General features: G+C 43.5%; 1 protein-coding gene across 1 annotated transcript; it reads left to right on the forward strand.

Annotated features, from left to right (window-relative positions):
• Positions 1-1234: 1234 nt before the first annotated feature.
• LOC128719541 (unextended protein) lies at positions 1235-13223 on the forward strand. The gene is made up of 12 exons (XM_053813167.1): positions 1235-1638; positions 9254-9596; positions 9676-9816; positions 10116-10298; positions 10371-10586; positions 10656-10829; positions 10903-11074; positions 11147-11632; positions 11753-12016; positions 12082-12314; positions 12386-12514; positions 12975-13223. Exons 1-12 carry the CDS (start codon positions 1235-1237, stop codon positions 13221-13223), a joined length of 2994 nt encoding a protein of 997 aa, XP_053669142.1.
• The last annotated feature ends 4127 nt before the right edge of the window (positions 13224-17350 follow it).

The following is a 17350-nucleotide window of genomic DNA, read 5'->3' on the forward strand; positions in this document are numbered from 1 at the left end:
CACACACCGTTCCGATTCGAGTTGTGCCTTTTGCACAAGCACCCACTGTGCGTCACCCATGATAGTGCGTCCAGCAAACGTTACCGCCGGTCAAAAGTGGCGTGCATGTGACTGCTACCGTATTATTGTTATTGTTTTGTTATGATTTTTTCAACCTGTACCGCAAATATGCTGTGAAAACGCGATCCGGTCCTGTGCTGCGGTATCATTACGGGCAAAGTGGACTCCGAAGGAATTGGTAAGACAGTCGCACCAGCAAACGGCACCCGTGGTGCAATTGATTCCACCGTTCGTCACCGTCAGGTGTGTCGCCAGACTAAATCGGTATCGGTTCTCCCATGTTCATCACCGTCCCGTGGTGCGTGTGCGTAAAAGAAACGGACCGTCTTGGTACTGCAGTCACATTCCCCGTACGTAAAACAACGACGAAACAATTGTGCAAAGTGGCCGGCGGTCCGCGGAACTGTCCAACAAAACGCCTGTTGTGGTTGGTGTGGTGTGTGTGTGTGTGTCTTTTTGTCCCTCTTCTTAATGATTGGAAGATCCACCGTTTCTTGAACCGTTTTCATTGCCGCCGCAACAAATCTGTCGTTGCGGGCATAAGAATTCGCATCCGATACTACGCTTCGTGTGCGTTTATGAGGGTGTTTGCTTGCGCGTGTGTGTGTGTGTGTGGCACAGAGTGGACGATTTAGTACATACAAATTAGCTCGTTTTAATCATCGCCCGCTCAAATCGATCGATACATTCCGGAGCGTTTAGGACACAACCTGCTCTGCCCACCCATGATTGGTGTGAAAATGTGCAAGAAAACAATGGAACTGAAACCACCGGAGCTGTCCTAGTGGCAGATTTTTGTGTTCTCTCACGATTTCCTTTGCGTTGCCCATGTCCGCATTATCTCGTGATGTTCCTTTAAACACCGTCAACCTGTTTGTACATTTTGCTCGTTTTCTTCAGTTGTGTGTCACATTGTGTCGCTCTGCTTTTGTTCCTCAACGTTCGCCCGTGCGTGCGTGTGCGTGAGCAAGTGTGTGATTCACAAGTGGTCTCGTGAATCGTCTGTACCGACCCCACACACGGGCCACGCAAATTAAGAGCGAACGGTGTTGCTACTGTACGGGGCAAAACCATATCAGCAAACCCAAAAAACCACCCAACCGCGGCCGTTCCTTTCCTGGGCATACACACGCGCGCGCATCGGCACAAAGCACGCGACGCACAGCCCGATACGATGGCTGGGCCGGGAAGATGGGAAATGTTAAAAATAATTGCACACCTTACGCTAATCCTGCTGACCGGTGACACCTGGCACCCGGCGGAGAGTAGGTCAGTTGGCACCCAGGAACCGGGGCCTGCATTCCCGGATGTGCAGCCGAACGCTGTCGCTATCCCTCGTGTGGAGATTGTTGCTGCCTTGACCGATATTGGGGACAAACTGTTGCTGTACACCGAGGGCAATGGACGCCTGTTTATCGTCGATCGTCGCCAGATGGAGTGCCACGAGCAGGTACACGTGTACGAACTGCCGCTGGAACCTACGGCCGTGTCGAAGGAGGACGAGCAGTACCTGAGAAGTGGCGATATACCGTGCTGGACGGTCCAAGGATCGCCGGTGATGATCGCGCTAAAGGATGGGTAAGTTGTCGAAAGACTCGGATAGCGTAGCGTGCGTCTCAACCACGGGCACGTGGCGTGTACCTTTCCAACCCCATTTGGATAGTTGGGAATTCTTCCATTTCTTCCGAACCACCAAAGCATAGCTTTTGGCTATACACATATCTACCTTTGCTGAGTTCCAAAATGGCACGATATGCCACGCTCGTTTCTGCAGTCATTGTCGACTCATTCTTGTTATGTTTTTAAATTATGCAAATATTTACATATATTTTTATATTATATATTTTTCTAGCTGAAACAAAATGGTTTGGTCCTTTTTCCGCAACGTATTCCTATACGTATCGGATGGCTTGGTGGCCTCCCGTGTCCAATGGCAAGCTTATCGTTGAAGTACCCCATCGGCGAATAATGACAATTGTGCGCGTATGAAAAGCACAGTCCGACTTTATTTTCGAACGCTTAACCTGATGCTGAACAACACCACCAGCTAATCGCTGAAGTACTATAACGCTTTGTTTTGGGTGTACCTACAACCGTAGGAAGCATTTTAATGCCACTTTGCGAAGCAAATCGATACCCAACGGTAACGTAACTATTGAATCACACCAAACCGACTGGCAGGTTGTTGTTGTTTATTGTTTTAAAAGCGACTTTGAGCTGGGCAGCTTCATTCGCCTCCGAAGACCGACTGGAAGGTATTCATCGGTTATTCGTTGCGCAATATTTAACAGTTTGCAGAACATTTTTGTACCTTCTGTTTGTTGATTGCTGTTTCTTGAAACACATTCATCTGACATGCGATTGTCTTAATGCATGTATGCCCTTAATTTAACACGGTTACTCACAGTTGTACTAGTTGAACGATGACGCATGCGAAGACGCGTTGTTGTGTACGTTCAGCTCAACGCCGGTACACCCGGAATAAGGTGACCTCTCACTGTTTGGGCAGGAAAGGTCTTCAAACGAATGTGAATTATATCTTAGATTAAGTGTTCTTTAGTTAGAAGCAATACGGACTGGCCGTTCCTCTTGAATAAAAAAGGGTCTCTACGTACAACGTGGTAGAGTTCGAAATTCCAGGCTTTTTCTATCCTCTTATTGCAAATGTTATGTGTTTCGACTAGTGTTGGGAATTTTAGGGGGGAAAAAGGATTCTCGGATGCAAAAGAACTGATATTTACCAATGGTGATACTGTGATGAAGGGGGAGGGGGGGATGGGGAGAGGAGGTCAAGTGGATTTTACATTGCACCAACTACAGGAGAGCACCGTGCTAAGACCATTCTAAAAAAAATGCACCAAGTACAGCGAGCTTTGCCCCGCTTGCCTTTCCACCATCAGGTTCGGTTTCTGTAAAAGCACCGACGCTCCCGAAGAGATGCTTTACAGCATTTATTCAAGATACGCAGTTTTCATCATACGGGAAGTCGGCGAAACGCAGATTTCAATATTTGACAGTACTTCGAGTTTATTGACTGGATTTCTTTCTTGATCCTCCACACATCCTTGTTTAACACACATTTTACTTCAGCATCAGGTTAAGCATCAGGTTACGGTGGCAAAGTGACTATTGATGATTGTCGGTGTACTACACCCTGTACTACCTGTGTGTTAAACTGTAATCTTTTTCAAACCAATAAAAAAAGATAGAGATTAAAAAAAATATATATTAAACCAATGCACTTGTGGTGTCCCGTGAAGTGTATGCGTTTCGCACCCGTGCCAGAATAAATTGATGTGCGAAAGCAGTATGGCATTTGTGCGGCATTTTCCATACCGGCGCAATCATCGCCGCCAACAAATGGCGTCACCACCGTCTGCTGTTGTGTGCAGCCTGCTTGGTTTTTATTTTTGCTGCCTCGCGGTGGAAATATATGCTGCACAATTACGTCACAAATCGCATGATGGATTCTGTACTTGTTCTACCGCTCACCCTCATTTCGGTGAGTAGTGGTAGTAGTGAAGCCAGTTCCCAGCATGAGGACACACGTCTGCCGTCTGTCTATGTTACACGATTCGCTTTCATTACCGGCGGTGGACTCCGTGCGGTAGAATTTCTATTTCTACTGGGACGCGCGAGTACTGTTGCACCGTCGTCGCCGTGTCCACGTCCAGGGCGATGTCGGTTGACCTTGGCAAAAGAAAGCAAAAGCTGGCGGATTGAAAAACCAATAGTTCATTATTCGATTACAAGGACCGCTGGTAGAGAATGCTTGCGCGGCATAAACTAAGCGCACAGCGTGCTGTAAAAGTATACCTTAGTATGTATCGGGCATGGCGGTGTGTTAGTAGAACTGACCGATGAACATATAATATAAAAAATAAAAGCACCCTTGACATTGCTGGAACCCGCAGAGGCTCGCCCGAAAGACATATTGCTCTGTGGGCACGGGTAAACGCGCCACCAAACCATGCACACTAAGTAAACACGAGTAAACGCGCCGCCTAACCATGCACTTTAACCACAGACGACAGAAGCAAAGGGGAAGAATGCCAGTATGGCGTGATATTATTTTTTGCTGTTCCATATCGTTTTCATACCGTTTATTCTTCGTCTTGCTTCGTAAGTCACGTTTCACGCCGTCTTCATGAGACCGGCCCACATTTTAAAAATGGAATGAAAACTTGCTCACAGAGCTTATAAGCACAGAGGAAGGTTTAATCAAATTGAAATTAACGCCAGTAACAGTATGCGCATTTCGATCTTTTAGACTGGATCGTTCTCCCCCAAAATTGAGAATGTATTTGTGGAAGTATACATAAATGCTAGGTTTATGCTTCTTTTAACTCCCGGAAGGACCGTAACTCCTCACACAAACCGTCGTTTACTTTGTAACATTTTATCAACTGAAAGTTTTATCTACTGAACGCATTGCTAAAAACGTTCATCAACAGAATGGAGTTTGCCTTCAATATTGCATTATAATGCCTTACTTACACTGTCAAAAGTTTATTTGAAAAAAAAACTGCTTTTAATACTTTAAATAAAAAAATTTTGCTAAAATTCCAGCTAAAAAAAAATAATTCCTTTCAAATGTATTAAATCTTCAACACAGTTTGACATGAAAAACATGAAATATCCCTTATTCCTAGCCTTACTCTCAAACATAAAATATCATTTAGTAGTTCAACAAGTAGTTTCAATAATTCACTCTGTTGTGATAACGAAAACACGAGGCCAACGTACCTATGGTGATTTGCCTTTATGATGTCAGCGTCATCATTGGGAAAAAGCGAGCTAATCTAGCCATGAATTTTACGCAACTGCGAGTGAAAGATCATTGGGTCGGACCGTATTGGACTGTTGTTTGGTGCTTTGTTGTGCTATGTGTGGATTTTACTGAAGTGTCTTTATTTTGTTACTTATTGTTAATCGTTTTATTGTTTGTGTTAGCAAGCAACAAAGTATATTCTAATACATTGATCAAATCAATTTTGGGTGAAATTATGTCTCAACATTCGATTGTAGGTTGAGATTGTCGCCCCGAAGCAAGTGGTTTAATGCGTAATTAAAGGTGAAGGTGTCACAAACACATACTAGTTCCAATCGCATTCGTTCCAACGTTCCACACCGGAAATGCCGGAGATGTGCGCACGTGTTGCAACAATGTTTCGATTCGGCAGCAAATGTCACGCCATCGTCTGCGTGATCGTATCGACAGATCATCCGAAAAGAGATTGTTTCTCTCCCTTGACGGAATATTTCGTTGCAGTTTTGCATAATTACTTTCGAACCGGAGAACCGCATCCCAAAGCGGTGGATCTCAATTGGCAGAAACAATTCAGTTCGGGTTATATTTCCTAATGACAACAAGGTGAAATGATGGATTTACGATTATTGATTACATTTACATTTAAGGGATATAATAGCGCCCAGCATTGTTTACTGCAATTTTTGGAATAATATTCGTACATTTTCATCAAGCACAGCCCGTATTGTTTATAACTGATAATTGATAACTAGTAATAACTTAAGTTGTGAAACAACTCAAAATAATTGGAAAGTGTTTTATTTTCTTAAACTATTCCCGGGTTTTACTCGGCTCGGACAGTTTTTGTACATTCTTATAAGATCATAAAAAGCACTTCAACAATTAACAAAACTACACCGCGAATTATCGTGAAGAATTTCCGTGACCTCCAAATGTCCTCGCGAGCATCACGTGATCATCCACTGAGTTAAGCCCACTGGGAACTGCATTTACGTATTATTTTTGATCAGAGACGTTAGGTTTGTTGTGGTCAGACGTTGTTTTGCTTTTCTCATTTCCCTTTTGTACAATTTTGCTCACCTTCTGAATCACGACAATGTTATTGCGACGGGGCTGGCATCGAGCCTCCCGGTTCTATCCACCCGGTTGCGCTGCATTCCTAATGCACTCGATGCACGGCTGATCAGTCATTACCCTTCGCAACACAGTACGCTTAGGGAGGCACAATATTACCATTTTGTACAAGGGTGTGTTCTCGGCAGCATGTAGCCGTAATCTGGTGCCGCTCTTGGCGCGATACAGTGGATGCTAAGTTCCGGTCAGCCTGGAAGAAGATATTGAACAGGCCAGCATTGTGCGTTTGTCTCGTCAAAGCTTATTGCAAAACTTCATATGTCACTGTTAATTATTTTCCTAAAAACGAAATGTGCGTGTAGCCACTTTCAGCCGACAGCTTCTGTACAATTTGCTCGATCAAATCGACACTCTGTACAAATGTTTATTCGTGGTTTGGACTTGTAAATGCGTGCCAAAATGAAGTCATTCGGTCCTTCATCAAGCAACGGTATACTGAATTATTGTACAATGAGTGATCTAAGAGTAAGGCCAGGTCGCTCCCACGCGCATTTCTTATCGCTGTTTTATCAGCCGACGTTTGGCGTGAAGTGACGCCGTTTTGGGTCGCGTTCTGCTGCAGCACGACATTTGCTCAGATTCGTGAATCCATCTTTAAGCGAGAGTTTTTGACCGGCATGATAAATAAAAATCATATCTCTACCGTGTTTATGGGTGAAATTCCATGTCATCAGCATGACAGAGAGAGAGAGAGTGGGGAAAAAACATGGTTTTTATTAATAAACATTGACTCAACCATCGTACAATCTAAAGCTACGGGTCAAATACGCTCTTAACGCCTGTGAGGTATTATTTGATTTGCGCCCACTACCTTTATGTGACACATGGAGGCTACCGTATGGCTTAAACAAAGAAATCGAAACGCCGGCCGGCATGTTTCAGCGGTGGTTCGCTTTGGCACATTGTTACATGCGAGAAGGGGGTATAATAATGTGCTGATAATGTGCCGGCCTGGTTATCGGTTGACGGTTGATTTGATTTGTTTGAGGTTTTACTTTTTTTTTGTTTTGTTCAAAGTGCCTCTTATACTGTGCCTTGTAGCCTGCAATGTGACGATTGACCGGTTTGAGACATAAGACCTCACCTGTTCGATATCACCGGTGGCTTCTGGTGGTTATCTATTTTGATTGCACCTTTATTTAATATTTGCTCATTCTGATTATTTTTTTTTTGCGTTAGATAAGTTTAGGTGGGCGGAAAGATCAGTGTTTTATTGGTTTTTTAATGAATGACATGTGAAGATGATCATTTATGACACACGTTTGATTGAATTTTACAATAATTAATAGTATGATCTTGATATACCAATGATCACCACCGTATTAGCATCCGGGCTTTGGTTACCGGGCTCTTATTAGTTAAATTATCTTAATAATGACACGCTGTTCTTTTTCTTCTGACACGCTGCCTCAGTATTCAATTTGATAAAGATTTCTAGATGATTTTCTGGACGACTAAACTACGTTTGTAGCAAACACTTCGCCTAGAAATATCTATCATCACCATCACAGCGCTTGTCAGTTAAAGATGATAATTATTTATTATCTGAATACTTTTTTATACACCTTATACAATTGCTAAAAACCATCTGCTAGCGTATTTTACAACAGAAAGCAAAATTTACAACAAAGTGCAAGAACCACTTCGTACGTAATCCGCTTGTCTCAATACACCTCGAAATATTGCATATAACTATGCTTAGAACTCGTGACACTTATTTGCTTACTTACTTATTTACTTATTCGGCGCTTCGCGGTCTTATCCTGCTGCAGGAGTCCTCTTAACCGCTCGCGACCGAGCGCCTTCGTCTACCAATCCATTATCTCGGCCTTTTTGGTGGACGCATCAACGCCGTCACTCCATCTTCATTTGGGCCTACCGCTTTACGGGTTGGGTCGTCCGGTCTCATGACGTGACCAGCCCACCGGAGCCTGGCGAGTCAAATCCTCTGTCAAATCGTCATTGTAGCGGCTCCTCCATTGTCCTTCGACACATACGGGGCCAAAAATAATCGCTGGTGGCATATAACACCACGCATCTGGCAGAAAAGTTCATTTTTGTAGTTCTCGTTGTTGCTGCAAAAACTAAATTTTATATCCATGTTTCCCGCAGCACTTGTTTGCGGCAAACATGCTTATCTAGCATTATTTGCTAGGCTTTCGTGAAGCGTGTTTTAGATTCGTAACGTTTATTTCATTTGTGTTCTACACACAAACACACTCTATTAGTGCGGAAGTCTAGAAACAAAAAAAAATGTTAAAAAGAAACAAACAAACGAAAAGATTGCAACATTTCCATCCACGCATAATGCACTTGGGTTTGATCTCGCCAAGTTTGAATCGTACGATCATATGTCTTTTACTTTTTAATTTCTATCTTCAACCGTTTATCACAGTACGCACAAAAACAGGAGAGGCCCGTGGGTTTTGTGTTTGCTACTGTTGTATGCGTGTGATGCGATGTTGTTTACGTGTAGACCATCGCCAAATGGGTGAGAAATGTTTCTTTTAATGCGCAATTAAATGGACAACTCCGAACAAATACATTCGCATTGTTATGGTTTTCTAGCGCGTACATGAACGACCTTGCACATGCAATTGATGTAGGCATGCTTCTAGGGCTTTAAGAACGGAAGCAACTTCACTAGCTAAGGGTGGTTGCCGATCGTACGATTAACACACGAACACCACAAACAGACCACTTTGGTCGATTCAGAGCATTTGTTGGTGTTTCCTTCGGGTGAACTTTGGTGGCGTTTTAGAGGACGTTTGAAGGATGCTATCTCGTCTCGCATTCCATTCGATGGATTAGCATTGAAGGGAAAGTGTAAGCGACAAACAAAAGTTGCAATATTATACACTTCCGATGAAAAGATTTTGTTTTTCAAAGTATAAGTGTAAAATAATTTTGCATCGATATGCGTTTAACATGAACGATTGCATCAACTGAGGAAATATGCTTTTCGCACTTTTGCTAATGGGCGAATCGATTTTTAAATTTTTGGGAGCTTAATAATGGTGTTTCCGTTCCGCTTTCTTCGCTGTTACTTTTTATCGATTACCGTACAGCCATCTAGAATGTTGAGGATGACATCATGCCAAGTTTGCTATTGACCCAAAGGCAAACCACACCACAGTGATACAAAATTGACACTAGAACTCGATGGAAATAGCTAGATTTTCTGTTTTCTTAATGTGTGAATAATTTACTTTTAGAAATGCTTTTAGAATACCGATTTTGCATTTAACAAAAATTCTCAATCTTTCTTTGCTATTTCCTTTTATCCAGGGTTGAAATGCAAACCAATCACAGAAATGACCCGACGCACCACACAGGAACGCGGAATAAACGCAACATCGATGGAGATATTGGGGCAAACAGTTTAAAGCCAATGAACGCCGAACGAAGTGGGACTAACGATCAAAAAGAACTCCGCATCGAGGGATTTCGGATCGAGCATGCAGAAGTAGCGCCCGAAATGGTAGATGGAGTAACGTCCGTACGCGTTAATTCACCGGTAATGGTGCGTTTGTTTGGAAGGGGCATTACGCCCGACACCGTCATCGTATTCACGCACGAACGTTCGCGGTTCCTTGGTTCGTGTCAGATACCGGTCACGGAGAAGTTTCGCGTAAGATTTTCCACGCCAGCAAAGCAAAAACTGTTCCCTGGTATACTCAGCCTAACAAATCCCATTTCCCCCTGTACAGGTGACGAATGTGGAAGATAGTGGTAGAAGTGCGCTGGTAGAGATCGAGCTACCGGACGTGATCAAGAACAAGAAGTACTTCTATATGTGCGCCAAGTACGAAAGCACCGATGCGCTAAAAAGATCGGAAGAGAACGACCAGGTAAGCTGTGGTGCATAAATGGTGGTGGTATGTCAACGGCAACACGCGACGAACCCGATGCGGTAGGGTATGTACGTCTAGCGCTCGCGTGCCTGCTCTTGATATGGAACCGCGGAAAGGGTATGATGTAATGAAGCATGGTGTCAGCATGGAATACCACGTGCTCCATCCAAGCACGCGCCGCGTTTGGTTGTGTGTGCGGAAAGTATAGATGCAGGCGCACAACACAGTTCATCGATTATTGATTTCGTTTCACAAAACAAAGCTTTGCTCGATTTTTCCTATCTATTCACACACAGGAAGCTACCAAGGATACGCCGTTCCTACATCAGGGATTGGATTCGTGGATGCGTTTGACCACAAACAAACCATTTTTGCCATACTGGCTGTCGATAATGATCATATGCTTCTGTCTCATGTTTTCTGCGCTCTTCTCCGGACTTAATCTAGGGCTAATGTCTTTGGATAGAACTGATTTGAAGGTGTGTGTGAATCGCGAGCGTTAGCGCAGGATAGAAGCGTTTGATAATGTTAAGCATGCAAACTTCCAACAGATCCTGTGCAATACGGGCAGTGATAAGGAGAAGCAATACGCCAATGCGATCAAACCGGTGCGGGATATGGGAAACTATTTGCTGTGCAGCATTCTGCTCGGCAACGTGCTAGTCAACTCAACGTTTACCATTCTGCTGGACAGTCTCACCTCGGGGCTGTTTGCCATCGTTGGTTCCACGATCGCAATTGTAATTTTTGGCGAGATCACTCCACAGGTAAGACAGTTGGTAGTTTGAAGTGTACGAAAAGAAACTTACCCATACAAATTCACATTCCTGTTGTAGGCTATCTGTTCGCGTCACGGACTCGCGGTGGGAGCTAAAACGATCTTGATAACGAAAGCGGTGATGGTGCTTACTTTCCCATTGTCGTACCCTACCTCGAAGATACTCGATTTTCTTTTGGGCAAAGAAATAGGTAATTTCTACGATCGCGAGCGTCTCAAGGAACTGGTTAAGGTAGGTAATTTCGTTCGCTGGCACAGAGTACAAGGGCTAATGGGTGCTAATGGTTATGTCTTAATTTTTGCAGGTTACCAACGATGTTAACGATTTGGATAAAGATGAAGTGAACGTCATCGCCGGTGTACTGGAGCTGCGCAAGAAAACGGTACAACAAGTGATGACACGTCTTGAGGATGCGTACATGCTTTCCATGGATGGCACACTAGATTTTGAAAAAATTGCCGAAATCATGCAGTCAGGTACGATTGCATCCAATATCTGGTCCAAGTGCTTTGTGCCACTAATTCTATCGCATTCTTCCTAACGGACAGGTTACTCACGTATTCCCGTGTACGATGGGGAAAATCGTGAAGAAATTATCTCGATTTTGCACAGCAAGGATCTAGCTTTCATCGATCCGGATGATAACACACCGATCCGCCAGATGTGTGAGTTTTACATGAATCGGTTACACTTCGTATTCTACGATCAGACGCTAGACGTGATGTTCAAGGAGTTCAAGACTGGTGCGTTTGGACACATGGCGTTCGTCCATCGGGTGAATGCGGATGGTGATGGTGATCCGTTCTACGAAATCATTGGTCTCATCACGATGGAGGACGTGCTTGAAGAATTGATACAGGCTGAAATTATCGATGAAACGGACGTCTACACGGACAACAGAAGCAAGATACGGCGCAAGGGTATCAAGCGACCGGATATCCCCACGTTCGTGCATCGTCCCGCTGATACCGACGAACAGCGCCTGCGCATTGGGCCGCAGCTAATGTTCGCTACGTATCAGTACATATCAACTGGTAAGTTCAAGCAACGCAAACACAACGCAACTACATCATGCTATAAAAGAAGTCTGTGGGAAGTCTATCTCCCTCTAAGTTGGTTCAGCAGGTGAAGTATATGATTGTTGTTAATTACAGCGGTCGCAGCTTTCAAGCGCAATGTGATGTCAGAAACGATGCTGAGACGTTTGTTGAATCAAAACATTTACCATCAGATCAAGATCAAGAGCAAGGATCGGAAAGATCGCGTTGACATTATCAACCGTGGCACCCCGATCGACTATTTCGTGCTGATACTTGAGGGACGTGTGGAGGTAACCGTCGGCAAGGAGGATCTTTTGTTCGAGAGCGGCCCGTTCACTCATTTTGGACTGCAAGCGATTGTACAGAGCGCAAGCAACGGTAAGCCAAGGTTTTGCAATGCTATCGACCCGTTTCTCTAACGATTACATTGCAAGTCCTTACAGAACAATCGCTCAATACACAACAGGAAATCTTGGGATCACTTGAATCTATCAATCGGGATGAAAGCATTCGAGACAATTTCACGCCCGACTACACGGTGCAAGCGATCACTGATGTGTTGTATATGCAGATTCCACGTAAACTCTATCTGGATGCCAAGCGCGCTACGTTGAGGGAACGTGCACAGAAACTGGGCGATCAATCGATGGAACCGATCGACACAGAGGGGGAACAGGTACGTAATTAACAGCATCTGAACGTAGAGTGTAACAATAATGCAATGCTATTTACCTGTATTGTTTTTAGCTAATGCACTCGCTAGATAAAGGCGACCAAAATAGTTTGACGCCTGACGCTACGAACCTGACCGTCAATTCCGGTGCGCCGGCTAGCAAATCGTCCAGCGATGTAGCCTCCCCGACCACGGCTTTAAATGTAAGTTAGTTGCGTGTAGTTATTTCCAATTTAGGTGTCAACTGTATGTCTCTTGTGCTCCTAGCAATGAATGTTGTTTGTAAACGTAAGACTAATGAACATGACCAAGTTTAACGAGTAGAGGCCATCGTGATGGTTATAATTGTTCCGTTGTAATGATTAAACGTTGCATTCTTTATGTTTTTTGTCTTCTTCTCATTCAAAGGATCTTACTAACAATACGAATTCCTCTGTGGCTCGCAACCATACAGTATTAGTGCACGACAATTCTTCCAGTGCCGCTGCTGCCAACGAGATTAACATAGGTAGTGAGATGTTCCTACTAGGAAGAGTATTCTAAATATTTCAAATTGTAGCCGTGTTATTCGTTTTCCGTGCCGTTATGTGGCTTGCCATCAGTACACTAATGCTTGATCTTCGTATCCCGTTTTCCCGTTTCGTTGTTGTGATTCTGTTGCAGGAACATCGATCACCTATACAAAAGACACGGGAATTGTCGCTGGGAACTCTGAATCGGATCCCAGCAGTGTCCCATTGCTGCCAAAGCCATAACCCACGGTGTTCCTCATTGTGCTGTACTACCCTACCGTGTACAGTACCGTCAGCACATCCGCCCATGCATGCACTCCATCATCATCACCAAAACCAACACCGGAAACACTGTCCAATCGATAGGAGTGTATCTTCCGACTGTTGGATGACGTGCTAGTTTGCGCGTACATTGGCATCGTTCTTGTGCGGTCTCGATTTACTTCCACTTTCACTAGGATCCCTATTATTACTACTTGTTCTATATTTACTATTATCGAGATGTTACCTAGAGTTTACCAGGGTTTGTGCTAATAGCAATCGAGTTGCATTTTGTTTTAAAACATAATACAAATGATATATAAATTGCACAATGCACGTGCAGCATAACTATAGATGCTAGTGAGATTTGTTGATGTTGGTGTAACTGTTGTTTGCGACGAGTGTAGATTATGAATTATAAATATTATTTGCGGTTGACGTTTGAGGTGCTATAACCCCACGCCACTAGGACGAAGAAAGACTTAAACAAAATACGAATCCTTCGCCGGATAAGATATTGCCGATCGCGGTAGTGGTACCCTCGAAGCAATCGTTTAGAGCCTTCGCAATCAATTCCTTCACACAGATAATCTACACCTGAGCGTACAAAGGAGCGTGCCTGTTCTTCCGATATCTCGGACAAGGGAATTGGCCACGCGAAATAGTATCGCGTAAGCGTAAAATCGACCAGCTTCAATTGTAGAGAAACGCAAACAAAATAGAATGGTTCGGGAAGAGAAGCCAAAAGCACCGTGTGCTATATTTATCCTAGGACGAGCATTCGTGCGCGATGTACTTACGGAAAGGCACGGGAATGTACCGCGTTGTTTTGTCTGTAGCAATGAAACCCAAAAAGTGAAACCAAAACGTAGTTCGAGCTGGTGCGTAGCAATAATGCGTATAGCGAATGTATAATAATTCGAAATTGAACCGAAAATGACGTATCAATAGATCGTGAATGGATGTTCTAAATGCCGTACGAAAGCAACAACAACAAAAAAACTCACCTAGAATTAGCTAAGTGACAACGATTAGGGGAACAAAGGAATCGCCAGTATGTGGTAGTGCACCGAAGCAGAATACACGGGGCACTCGAGTGTTTTTGTTTAAGTTGTACGTTTAAACTTTGTTTATTGTTTTTTTTGTTATTGTGGTAGCAATCGGTTGGTAGAAAGCAAGAGAATCAAATAACGACACAAAACCTAACGATAGGAGAACGAGTATGCGCGATCCCGTGGTACGGTACTGCAAAAGAGAGAAGGAGGTGGCAAGGGATTGTAGTAGATGCATTTGTGTGCAACAGGCGAAGCGAATTTCGCAAACAATTATTTTTCACACTTCTAGTAGATGAAAACGAATACCGCAGAGAATATATAGGTGCGCCTTTCTATGTATCAGATGGTACAATTTGTTCTGAGTGTATTTGCTCGAAAGAAAGACGCTGGAAAACCTTGTGCTCTTACACCCTCATTGACATCTCCACGATTCACTACTATGCTCAATGATGTTCGCATTTACTTATACGTTTTTTGTTACATGTAACTAAATGCGTACCGTGTTTAACAATAGCATAATCGGTATGTACACTCCGTTCAAGTTACACATTCGCTAATGTCATATTTACTATTTCAGTGCGTTTTGTACGCTTCGAATGAATCGCTGCGAGTGGAATTAGGCTGGGAAACATTGGCGTACACTCAGTCCCAAATGGATTTATATCTACGAAAACAAATAAGTAAGTAATGATGATTACATGAGTAATATTACAATTTGGCGCAACATTGCATCTTGCAATTTGCATTGCTAAGTATCTCTTAGATAAATCTTAAGACCTAATTGAAGTCATATTAGCTATACTGGATGGCTTCTTGCAATCAGCAATGTTTCTTAACCTATAATTGTTTAATTCTTTTAATTCCTTGCTTTCCAGTCAAGTCTAATGAGGCTGCTTATAACATCATCTGTAATAAGCTTTTTAGTCCTCGCATTGTGGAGTCACAAGGAATCGAATTAATTAATCGAGAACGGGCGGCACAAGTAGTATTTTTGTTCTCTCAACTGTTCTTTCTCATTGGTGCCTCCAGGCATCTGATGCAATTGATCTTTTCGTGCTGACATTGATTGGTGAAAAATAGCTACTTATCACGGACGGTCTGCTTATTTGTACCAGATAACCAATCTGTGCGATGCACCGGAAGATGATTTGAGGCAAATAAGGTGGGAACACGTCTCGGAGCCGTCGACGCAAGGCTTGTACCGATCCATCTTTTGAAGCATTATTTGCTAATGACGTTAGTAGACGAAATTTTACGTATGTAAATTGGCTGTCAATCAATTGGACCAGCGTGGCCCGTTCCAGGAATGCGAAATCAATCACCCGCAGGGATGATTGGTTATGGTTCCATGGTTACGAAAACCGAACGCCAAACGGACAGGTGAACATTTCGCATGGAAAGCAATTCATCATATTGTGCATACGGTGTGACATGCAGCATGAATGATTTGGTCTAACCGCTTAACTTTCTACACGCATCAGGAAAATGCTGGGAAATTACAATTCATTATAGAAAGAATTGCTCAAAAGAGATCATTACACCTTACCTTGAGTTTTATTTCCGACTCTGGGAGGAAACACGGTACAGATAACAGGGGCTGGGATAAAGTGGGCCAAACATTCCACAAAAAAACACAGCAGATGAAACACCGAGAAGAACACAATGAAATTGATAACCAACCGAAGATCCGTTTAGTCATGTCCATTTCGTGCGTAACGGAGTGGGTGTGTTGTGTAAGTGGAATTATTCAATGTCAACTAGTAGTTCTATATTTACGCGCATAATCATATCGTAAGGTGCTTCCCCAGCTCTCCACGGCATAGTCATGATAGTTGATAAGAGATCAGTTTTATTTAAACAAACAATCGGTTGCGATTGATTAAGCAATTCGATGCTCCGAGAAGATGCTCCGCGCTTCTGGAGGTGATCAAAACCACGTCTCTGTTCGTAGCGATACACTTTCGAAAGTAACCGTACGCATTGAGGTGGCGTTTGAAGGGTAGTTGAAATGGTTTCAGAATTAAATCCACTATTGTTGTGCTTACATCATCTTGCAATAACCGATTGCAAGCTTATCAGAAGGCAGGTCGTTCAGGAAAAAAGAACGCTACGTTGCAGCTAAAACAAAGCCGTTAGAGGCACTGCTCGTACACACATGTATATATACCAAAGCGCCAGTTTATAAATCTTAACAACTTGACACCCAGCTCCCCGATATTGTGACAGTTATGTTCCGGGCACGATTTATGGTCCTAGCGTATCGAACAGCTAACGAAACAGCGCGAAACAGCGCCTACTCATGATCCAGTCTGGTGGTACTGTTTAAACAACGGTGGTGAACCTTTGCGTCATGGTCCCGGTAGTGTAGTCACCGTCTGGCGGCTGGTTACGATAATCCAAACACTTTAGCCTTCAAGAAGGGTGCTCTTCAACTGCAGCTGTCAATTCGATGAGTGCTTGTAAATTAATTAATGTAATGTTTCATGTTCGATAGTGGCGCTCAAGAAGCCGTACTGAAGGATGTTTTAATCCATATGCGCGTGGCACCTGCTCATGTGGTTCTAATCAGCGCTCATCATGTATCGCTGTTCTTGTCCACCTTGGGCTAGAAGGCCCTTCGGAGGTATATTAAACGTGGTGAGATAGATAGGGTGGAGAATAAGCTAGTGGAACAAAGTCTTTAATAAGTGTGGCAAGTGGCGAAAGAACCCCTTCGTTGAAGAAGTTTATAACCTTGCCTAGCGGAAGTAGTTACTAGCGAGTTTACTTAATCACTGCACCTCGTCAAACGAATGCGCGTGTATGCTCGGTCACCCAAAACCACATGGTCTTCGCTTGATTTTTCGCTTCCAGAATCGAACGAGACATATATCATCACATGCTTAAGAAGCGCACTCTAGGCTTAAGTTTAATTATTGGTGACATTTAATAGTCACTGGGTTTGTTAGTCATCGATTTTAGCACACCGAGAAACACACACAGAAGCATTCCGGTTACTGTAAGTGTAAACTTATTATCATCCAGTTTTGGAAACCTTGTCTATGGTAGGGAGAAAGCGTCAATCGGCAAACTACGGCCGTAACTGGAATTACAGCCAGGGCCCGGCCCGTACCGCTGGATGATACCAGTTATGATTAGCAGTTCGTTATTACAATTTGCTTTTGAGTTACCCATTCTGCCGAAAGCTTACTTTGCTTGAATACGTCCATGT

The sequence above is a fragment of the Anopheles marshallii genome, chromosome 2 (genome assembly GCF_943734725.1).
Source record: "Anopheles marshallii chromosome 2, idAnoMarsDA_429_01, whole genome shotgun sequence".
NCBI classification, from domain to species: Eukaryota; Metazoa; Arthropoda; class Insecta; order Diptera; family Culicidae; genus Anopheles; species Anopheles marshallii.

What these genes read in the sequence shown, in the direction of transcription:
- LOC128719541 (XM_053813167.1), top strand. Translation starts at nt 1,235, where the DNA reads ATGGCTGGGCCGGGAAGATGGGAAATGTTAAAAATAATTGCACACCTT. An exon ending in TGCCGAAATCATGCAGTCAG is followed by an intron (nt 11,075 to 11,146) that starts GTACGATTGCAT and finishes CCTAACGGACAG; the next exon opens with GTTACTCACGTATTCCCGTG. An exon ending in TGTACAGAGCGCAAGCAACG is followed by an intron (nt 12,017 to 12,081) that starts GTAAGCCAAGGT and finishes AAGTCCTTACAG; the next exon opens with AACAATCGCTCAATACACAA.